The following is a 9,475-nucleotide window of genomic DNA, read 5'->3' as shown; positions in this document are numbered from 1 at the left end:
CTTCACCTTCAAACAACCATAAAATAGCACACCAAAAAAAGTTCTGAAACAGTGGAATTACCAAAAAGATGGAGTGAAATAATTTTTTAACCCAAGAACCTTGGAAGATCAGAAAAAAGGTCAGTCTCATTTAGGTAAAAGGGGAACATAGTCCAGGAAAGCAGTAAACCCCACTTCAGTAAACCATTGGGAGATTCACTTCAGGAAAGAAAATGGATTACCCATGATTTAATAGCTGCAACTTTAAAGGATATAAGGTCATTGAAAATGATATTCTGGAAGGCAAAAGAGCTATAAACAAGAATTACATACCTGGTGGAAATAATTATATTTCAAGGGAAAATGGTTATTCAATGAAATAAAAGAATTTCAAGCTTTTGTAGGAGATCAGAATTGAACAATACATTTTATCTCCAATATCAAGACCTAAAAGAAGCCTAAAAAGGGAAAAGAAAACCTAAGGGATTCAAGTAAGTTAAATTATTTACATCCTTACATAGGAACATGATACTTGTAATTCTTAAAATTCTTTAAAATTGTACTACTACTACAACTAAAAGGAATATATATAGACAGGGTATAGTGAATTTGAAAGTAAATTTGAGGCAATGAAAACAATTAAGGGATGAGAAAGAAGAGTTCACTGGATTCAGAAAGAAGGGAGAGATAAATTGGGATAAGTTATTTTGTATGAGGATGCACAATAAAAGCTATTACAGTGGAGGGAAAAATGGGAGGGTGAGCAATGGTCGTTGCTTGAACCTTACTCACAGTATTTGCTCAAAAAGGGAATAATATATAAACAATCAGTTAAACATGGAAATCTAACTTATCCAACAGGAAAGTAGGAAGGAAGGAAATTGAGTAATAAGGGATATGGGGAGAGGGGAAGGGATTGAGATGAGATAGACTGATAGAGATAACAAAATACTATGGAGGAAGGAAAGGGTAAAAGGAGAGACAGGACAAAAATAGGATGGAGGGAAATACACGGCTATTAACTGTGAATGTGAATGGGTTGAACTCTCAATAAAATGGAAGTGGATAGCAGACTGGATCAAAAGCTAGAATCTTACATTGTTTATCTACAAGAAACATACTTTAAGCAGAGATATACAAGTAGAGTAAAGGTAAAGGAATAGAACAGAATCTGTTATGCTTCAGATGAATTTTTTAAAAAAGCAAGGGTTGCAATTCTTATCTCAGATAAAGCACATAGAAACTACATCTTGATAAGGTACTATAGACAATGAAGTAATATCAATACTAAACATATATGCATCACATAGTATAGCATTCAAGTTCTTAAAGAAATTAAATGAGTTCCAGATACAAGACCTAAGAAAAAATAGAGAGCATTAAAAATGTGAAATGGATAATTTTGATTAGAACAAATTAAAACGTTTCTCCATAAACAAAATCAATACAACCAAGATTAGAAAGAAAGCAAAAGATGTGAAACAAGCTTTACAGCAAGTGTCTCTGATAAAGACCTCATTTCTCAAAAATATAGAGTTAAATTTATAATAATGGAAACCATTTCCTAATTGATAAATAGCCAAATGATATGAACAGGATATAAACATTCTTCAGATGAAGAAAGCAAAACTCTCTATGAGAATATGAAGAAATGTTTTAAATCACTTTTTCATTAGAAAAATATAAAACAACTCTGAGGTATCACCTCACACCTATAAGATTGGTTCATATGATTAAAAACAAGGAAAATGATAAATGTTGGAGGGGATATAAAGCAATTAGGACACTAATGCAGTATTGGTGGAAATGTGAACTGATCCAAGTATTCTAGAAAGCAGTATTTTTTATAATTACCCCTACAAAATCCTGTGTTCTAATTTTTTCCCCTTCCTTCCCTCCATTCCTTTCCCAAGTCAGCAAGTGATCCAATATATGTTAAACATATGCTCTAAACATAAACATAAACATAAGCATGCACAAGAAAAATCAGATCAAAAAGGGGAAAAAGAGAAAGAAAAGATGTTGCAATTGATTGGATATTAGGAAAGAACTAAGTCAAGGATGACTTTGAAAATGAAAACTTGATACCTAGGTATCTTGGTACCTAGAGCAAATTTATTGGGGAAGGTTTATTGGGGAAGTTAATGAGTTCCTGTTTTAGGCCTACTGAACTTGAAATGTTGATTGATGGTCAGACAGAAACATCATGAACAGTTGATGAATTCAGGCCCAGAGCTCAGAAGAGAAAAAGATTGTGGTTAGATATAGTGATTCTGGAGTTTTCTGAATAGAAAACAGCTCATAGAAAGGGAAGAGGGAGAGAGGAGCTTCCAGACAAATTCAGTAAGTATGGCTCAATCAATCTGCTGCTCAAGTGTCTTTTTCTTCATAAAGTATCAGTGAATTAATCTTTCAGATTGAATCTCCCAGTTAGTTTGAGTCTGCTGTGGTGGTATAGAGATAACTTTAGACAACAATAGTACCAATACAGACAATATATAATACACAGAAGTGTAAATAGATTTAGTTGTGATAATTTTGACATTATATATAACTAATCATCTGGATTTTGGTTCCAATAATCTTGCTAGCTCTTTGGACCCCATTTCTTGTGTTTGTCTTTATTCTACTACAACTTAGCAGCATTTTACCAGAAATTTCAAACCATGAACACAAATAATTCTCCAAAGTCATAAATATAAAATATATTCTTCCTTTCTTCTCTCATTACTGTTTGAAATAATCACAATCATTAGGACATGTTTTCATTGATTATGTTAATCTTAAAATTATATTGCATTTACTTTTAACTATGAAATATATTACAAGAATAAAAAAGAAAAATATTTATAAACACGGAGAGGTAAGGGTGAAATAAACTTTTTAAAAATAATTTTTGAAGTAAAGCTTAAGGAAATATTTATAATAATGTAAAATATGCATTTCAACCAGAATTATACCAAAACATGTCATGAGATTAAGCTATATTAAATTAAATTAATTCTGAAACAAAGGATTAAACCAAAATTGGATCCAAGATCTCACCAGAAGTCTCCAGATGAAAAGTAGGAACACAATTTTAATTGAAAATAATCTTTCAACCTATGCTCTAAGACCTTACCTTCCAACAAGCTAGCTTTGATCTTTTGAGAGATACTGTTTGTAAGGAAACTTCTTAGCCTTTAGCACCTGGATTAATACCCACCTTCCAGAACACCTATTCAGGAAACTAGACAGAATTATCTAAGTGGGGATTCACTTCAAAGGGTTACTTTTTGAAGATTTATGTCAAACCAGGAATTTTGATCCTAATTATCCTACTAATGACTTATTTGATCATAATTCAAAGGATCAATTAAGAATAGGCAGTAGTTTCCTAAGCATTATTGATGATCTAGTCATTCCTGTTGAGCTGTCTGCTGGCCTTTTAAGTTAAATATAAGGCTATTCTCTCCCAAATACATTGAGACTTTCAAACTTGAGACTCAAAATTGAGGCTTTCAAAAAGCCAGTCTAGATTTTTAAAGAAATTAGGTGACCCACATACTTATAGATTTATTGCCTTTTATGATTTAAGTATATAAATTAAGTTAGTTTTTTTAAAAGTATTTGTAGTGGTAATCTGTTACAACAAGAACATTGTTCTAGGCTTTTGAGTATGGGTGTTGAAATATAATAAGGATCAGAGAAGTGGGAAGACTGCATATAGGTATGTATGTGACAGTCAAATTTTCTTTTAATTAGGTCTACCCACTTATATAAATGGTGTGGTATAGAATTTAGACCATTTTCCCCCTACTTTTCAGTAATACTGACAGAAATAAAATTTAACAGTATAAATTTTTAAGATGATTTCATCCTTGCCTGATACTTTTGAAGTATAGTATTTAATACTCTAATTTTTACCTTTCTTTTAACCTCTAGATGTATAATTTCAGGGATAAATTAATTTCATGATTTTTTTCTTTAAACAAAAACAATCTAACAAGGTTCATCTGTTGGAAGCCAAGTAACCCAAACTATTCCAAATTCAAATTACTCTTAGTACCTTTAACCTTTTTTGGAGTAGTAGAGGGGAGTCTATATTTGTGATTTTATTGGTGCTGAGAATTCTAGGTGTGAAAATATCTTCCATTGATAAAGATCAGCAACTCCTTCTAAAATCTTAAAGTCTATGAGTTGTCTGAGAATTAAATTAATTGTGATCTCTGAACTTACTAAAAATAAAGACTTCTGAAGACCTCAGAAGAGGTAAGCCAGGTTACTGCAAAAGGTCAGTGGCCAGAGGATTCTCTGAAGCACTGGGAATTAGGAGAGACTTGCAATGTAAAGAACTGCAGAGTAACACTAGGGCATTAGCAAATGAAATGACTTCCCAGGGTTAAGTATTCTGCCCTTTACAGATGGCGCCAGATGTGAGCATATTGTAGATTGTCAGAGCCTTGAAGTTTAATATTCAAAAATTAATATTAATATTCAGAATTAATATTTGGGAAGAACTAGTCTCCTATTAGATAATTCAACAATTCAACAAACTTTTTAATGCAACATATTTTCATTAAGGAAATTAAAGACAAGGATACCATCTTGGGACAAAAGATTATTTCATGTAAATCTTGCATGTTAAATATTTTTATTCCTCTAAAGAGAAATTTTGATTTTAAAAAAAGTCATTTATTTACTTCTTTATTAAGAAGAATTGCATATGAAGGTCAATTTAGAAATTGTTGCTTTCTTAATATCATAGCCATGACAAAACCCAGCAGGAAATACTAGGAAGGAAGGTCCCATTCAATATAACTACTTTATCAATACAGCCTTTATCTCACAAACAGATTAGCAGCCCCTCAAGAACAGAGACACTACCTTATATTTCCTTAATATTCCCTATCCCTGCATTATAGTTCTCTGCTCACAATGAATAGCTGTTGACAAGCTAACTGACTCACTCCCAAAGTCATTCACCCTTATAGGCAGGAAGAAAAATTCTCAATTGTTATAGGGATCTGGAATCAGTTACAGATTTTTGCAACAGAAGAGAACAGCTTCTATTTTAAAAACCTGGTAAGATCTTACTACAACAAAGAAACTTTCGATAAGCCTAGATTAAATATAGGGATAGACTGAACTTAAACTTGAATAATTTATATACATTGTTTCTTTGTAGGACTAAAAGGAATTTGGATCTTTTATTCCTTTACCTACCTAATTTATCATCTGCATAATTCAAATTCAATTATTAGGTTTTGATTTCCTCTCCATTTCCTTTTATAGGAATCAGGAAGCATAAAACAAGCCTGCCATTCATTCTTGTGGAAAGGATAAATGACAATATTTTTCTGGCTCCTCTTTAGTAATATGTTGTCCAGAACTAGATTGTCAAAACCACTTTCTTTATTTCTTTTTCAGGTAAAGGAAACTCTTATCTACTTTCAGCAAATTGTCTTAGGAAAAAACCCAAAAAAACTTGCAAATGAAAAAACCAAACCAAACAAAAAGCAAAACTTCAACTTTATTTATCAAAGACTACAGAAAAGTAAAATTTAGCTGTGGGTGACTAGTTTAGGGCTTTCCATTCTCAATTCCATTATGTGGGCACACTGTATACAAATGAGATTTTCAGCTAGATAATGGATTGATGGCTGTATAACCAAAACTTAATTCCATAAAAAGAATTTAAATATTATTTCAGTTTAATTTTTTTATATATATTTTAACATTCTTAATTACTATGTAAAGTCTGGAAAGTCAATTATCCTTCCTGATCCTCAGTTATCTTATCTTAAATAGAGAAGGCCTCTAAGATTCTTTATCAGCTCTGTCTTAAACTCATCTTATGATCTATGATAAAACTGATCAGTTAATCAATTAGCACCTATTACATGCCAGATACTACACATCTCAAAATATAAAGAAAGGCAAAAAATAAACAATCTATGCTCTCAAAGAGCTTAAGATCTAACGGATTTAAGTAAAGGGTATCTTTTTAAAGTTTCATATCTGAATTTTAAATACTTTATACATATGTATTCATTTTCTTATTTACAATTGATTTATGTTATATATGGGCATATGTGCATAAAAATATTTTCCTTTTTAATTTCATATCATTAATTTATATTGCACATATAAATATATATGTGTGTATGTTTTGTGTTCTTTATTTTTCTTGTTTCAGAGCATTGATTATGATTCATCCAATCCAACTTTTTATTTGACAAACTGAAGCTCAGAGACGATGTGACTTATCTAAGGGCAGATCATCAGTAATTAGCAAGCTAGGATTTGACACCAAATTCAGCATTCTTCTCCTTACATCATGTTCTCTCTGGAAGAACCTTGAATATACACCCTTTTTTGAAAATACTCTCCTATAGTTCAATATGCTAATAAATAGTGCTTACTATTTGGATAGATCTGAATTCCTTCAATTATCTGAAATCACAATGGCCACTTTGGTATAGTTTATGTTCCATTCATTTCAAAAGCTAAGAAGGAAAGGTTTAGTGAGAGATAAGAGAGAAGTTGGGGCCTGACCTACCAAATTTTACTGCTAGTAGAGTACATGAACTTGTTTTCCAGTCAACTCTCTGCTCCTTTCACATGACATGTTAACTTTTAAAATGATCCCAAAGTGCAAGTAAAATTTCCACACATATTTTTTTTCTTTCTCTCAAAAAAGGATAAATAAAGATGAGCATCATTTTCATTTTCTTTTCTTTTTTTTTCTGTCAGAGGTAGTAAGTTTCTAACGTTTTGCTAAGCAGTAGAAATCATGTTGCAAGCTGAAAGACTTCAGGACATAGATTCCTACAAAATAGACTTGATTTTTCCAGTGGATATTGGCTACTTTCATAGGATCCAAATCCAAAAACAATTTCAATCTTTAAAAAATGTTCTCTGAAAGTGAAATCACAAAGCAAACAGATTCAACCAAGGGAGGATTTTATTCTGCAATTTTCAAAATTGATTAGTTACTGAATTCTGTGCTTCATGTTCCAGTTTAGTTCTGTTTCACTGCTCACTATGGCATCCAAAACTTTTGTGACTATTGAATTTATACTTCAGCAATGGAGTAACAATTACAAATGGATACTTCACAATGCAACATTTACATGACTGAGTGAACAGTGATTTAGAAAGTGCTTAAAAAGCAGATTTTACTATTTAAGAGAATGATAACATCAACTTTGTACCCAAATAAGTTAATGCTTCACAAAAATGCCAGACAGTTGAGAAATAGCTGAAAACTTGAGAACAAACTTTGACTTTTCTGATATATGTACCACTCACTGCATGCATCTACAGGAGTTTTGACAGTTGCTCTTGCAAATAAAACTTTTTCATTATGTAGTTTCTATTCTAAGACACATTCAGAGCTAATTGTGTTTTTTGTAGTTCTTCCTTTCTGACCTCTGAGCTAGGGCCACTCAAGGTAGAACTCTATTCTGTTCAAGCTACATCTCCCCAACTCTAGATGATGAAACCCATCAATACCCCAAATGATAATAATCGCAAAGCTTGTGCGAGCTTGGTTATTAAGAGAAAATTTTGAATGCTTGTATCTTCTAGAGCTCTCTGACTTGTGGCCAAAGAGTTAAATGATAACTCTGTCCTATATTGTAAAGCTCTTTACTTGGGGTATAGGATAAAGGAAGAAAGAGGAATAAGGTGAGTAAACTTTTAAGACAACCATAGGAGCCCCTTTAATTAGATGATATTGGGTCTTTACACATTACTGTTTCCATTGCTCCTTTCGGAGGTTTCAACATCTGTTTAGGCCGGCCAGAGTGTGAAAAATAAAGAAAAGCAGTACAACTTACTTTCCAGTGATAAATTGGCTTCTAGACGGTGTGCAAATAGGCTGGACGTAGTAGTTTTCCAGTTTAACTCCTTGGGCAGCGAGCTTGTCCAGAGTGGGCGTCTTGATTTCTGACCCGTGGTATCCCACATCTCTGAATCCCTGGTCATCCACTAGGATGAAGACGATATGAGGCTGAGAGGTAGAGGATGGGGTAGGCTCGGGCCCATCTCTACCTTGAGGGGCTCTAGCGGCAGCTCCTTCCTCTTCCTCCTCCAGGCCGTGGCCCCAGGACAGGTAGCCATAGGTTAAGAGGCTGAGCACAGAGACGCCTGTCAGCGCCCCCATAGCTAACATTTTCCCTTGCCAGATCCCAGACGCCTGTAAAGGTGCTGGCTGAGGCTGAAGAGGCGGCGGCCCCGCGAAATCCCTGGGGGCCATGCACCCCCTCCTACCCTGAGACTGCTGGGCGCACGTGGTGCCTTTCACGCCACCTTGGGCAAACACATGCGGATGCGAGATCACTCCGGGGATCACAGGGTGCAGCCCGAAGGAAAGCAGGGGTTTGTCCGGGTTGGCACAAACTTTAACGACTTGTCTTCCTCTTCCTGAAGGGATGCATGGGCGGATCGAAAATAGGGGGAGGCAATGTCAGAATAAACTGTTCTCTCCTCTACTTCATATTTTCTTCCCAACATCCTCCCCCAAAGTGAGAACAATACCAAAAATCTCAGAACCTTCCTTAAAAAACAGTACAAGGAGAGGGTAGGGAGTCAAATGCAAGCTGGGTCTTTTCTTTTTAGATGCTGCGGTCCCAACATTCTTCAGCTACGGGACGGAGCTGGGAGACTATTGTCAGGCACAAACTCTCACCCACAGAGCAGACTCCCCAAGAAGGCAAAAGGACGAGGAAAGGTGGTCCTAGCTTCTGCTTCTCGTCCCAAATTGCGAGGAGGATGCTGATTTCGCAAGCCGCAGACAACTGAAGCTCTGGAGTTCCAAGAGGACTGCTGGCTGGCTGATCACTTTCTCCACTATTTCATGCATCTCCTCCCTCTTTCTGTCTTTTCCAAATTCCTTGACACTCTCCAGGGGGAAGTAAACTGAAAGCGGCGTAAGAGTCGGGGGAAGGAGAGGGGTTGGGAATATGAGCCTCTATTTCTTCCTCCCTCCCTCCCTCTCTCTCCCAGTCTCTCTGTCCGTCTCTCCCCCTCCTTCCCTCCTTCCCCTCCTCTCTCTCCCCTCCCCCCTTCTTTTCCCCTCCCTCCCTCCCTCCCTCCCCCCTCTCTTTATCCCTCCATCCCCCCTCTCTCTATCCCTCCCCCCCTCTCTCTATCGCTCCCTCCCCCCTCTCTCTTTCTCTCTCCCTCCCTCCCCCCTCCACCTGGGATTCAGCCACATAAGAGCAGAGAGCCAGCCAGTTTTGCCCCCCACCTGGCTACTGATGCAGCCGCTGGTACTGGCTGAGAGCTATGCGCGTTTTGTTGGGAAGCCCTTTTTATTTGGCACTTTCGGCTATTTCCTCCGCCCCTTTTCCCGCCCCCCACATCAGCCTCCCCTCTTCCGTGAATCTCAGAGCCTTAAACTATTCCTCTGGCTCGGGCAGGAAGGAGGGGGAGCGGAGGAAGAGCCGGAGTGGGGAAGTGGAGGGAGTGCCGCACGAGCGGTGGGAGGCCGTTCCCAGGACCTTGGTGC

General features: G+C 36.2%; 1 protein-coding gene across 1 annotated transcript in view; it reads right to left on the bottom strand.

The window, feature by feature from the left end:
• Positions 1-9,254, bottom strand: part of ARSJ (arylsulfatase family member J) — a 96,890-nt gene extending 87,636 nt beyond the window's left edge. Inside the window, exons 1-2 of the mRNA XM_074276201.1 lie at positions 9,120-9,254; positions 7,803-9,075 (exon numbers count right to left, since the gene is read on the bottom strand). Of these exons, the coding sequence (XP_074132302.1) occupies positions 7,803-8,221 (419 nt within the window). The 5' untranslated portion in view covers positions 8,222-9,075; positions 9,120-9,254. The remainder of the gene's footprint in view (positions 1-7,802; positions 9,076-9,119) is intronic.
• Positions 9,255-9,475: the final 221 nt, after the last annotated feature.

This window comes from Sminthopsis crassicaudata, chromosome 6 (genome assembly GCF_048593235.1).
Source record: "Sminthopsis crassicaudata isolate SCR6 chromosome 6, ASM4859323v1, whole genome shotgun sequence".
Taxonomy (NCBI): Eukaryota; Metazoa; Chordata; class Mammalia; order Dasyuromorphia; family Dasyuridae; genus Sminthopsis; species Sminthopsis crassicaudata.
This window is presented reverse-complemented; position numbering and strand designations above follow the sequence as displayed.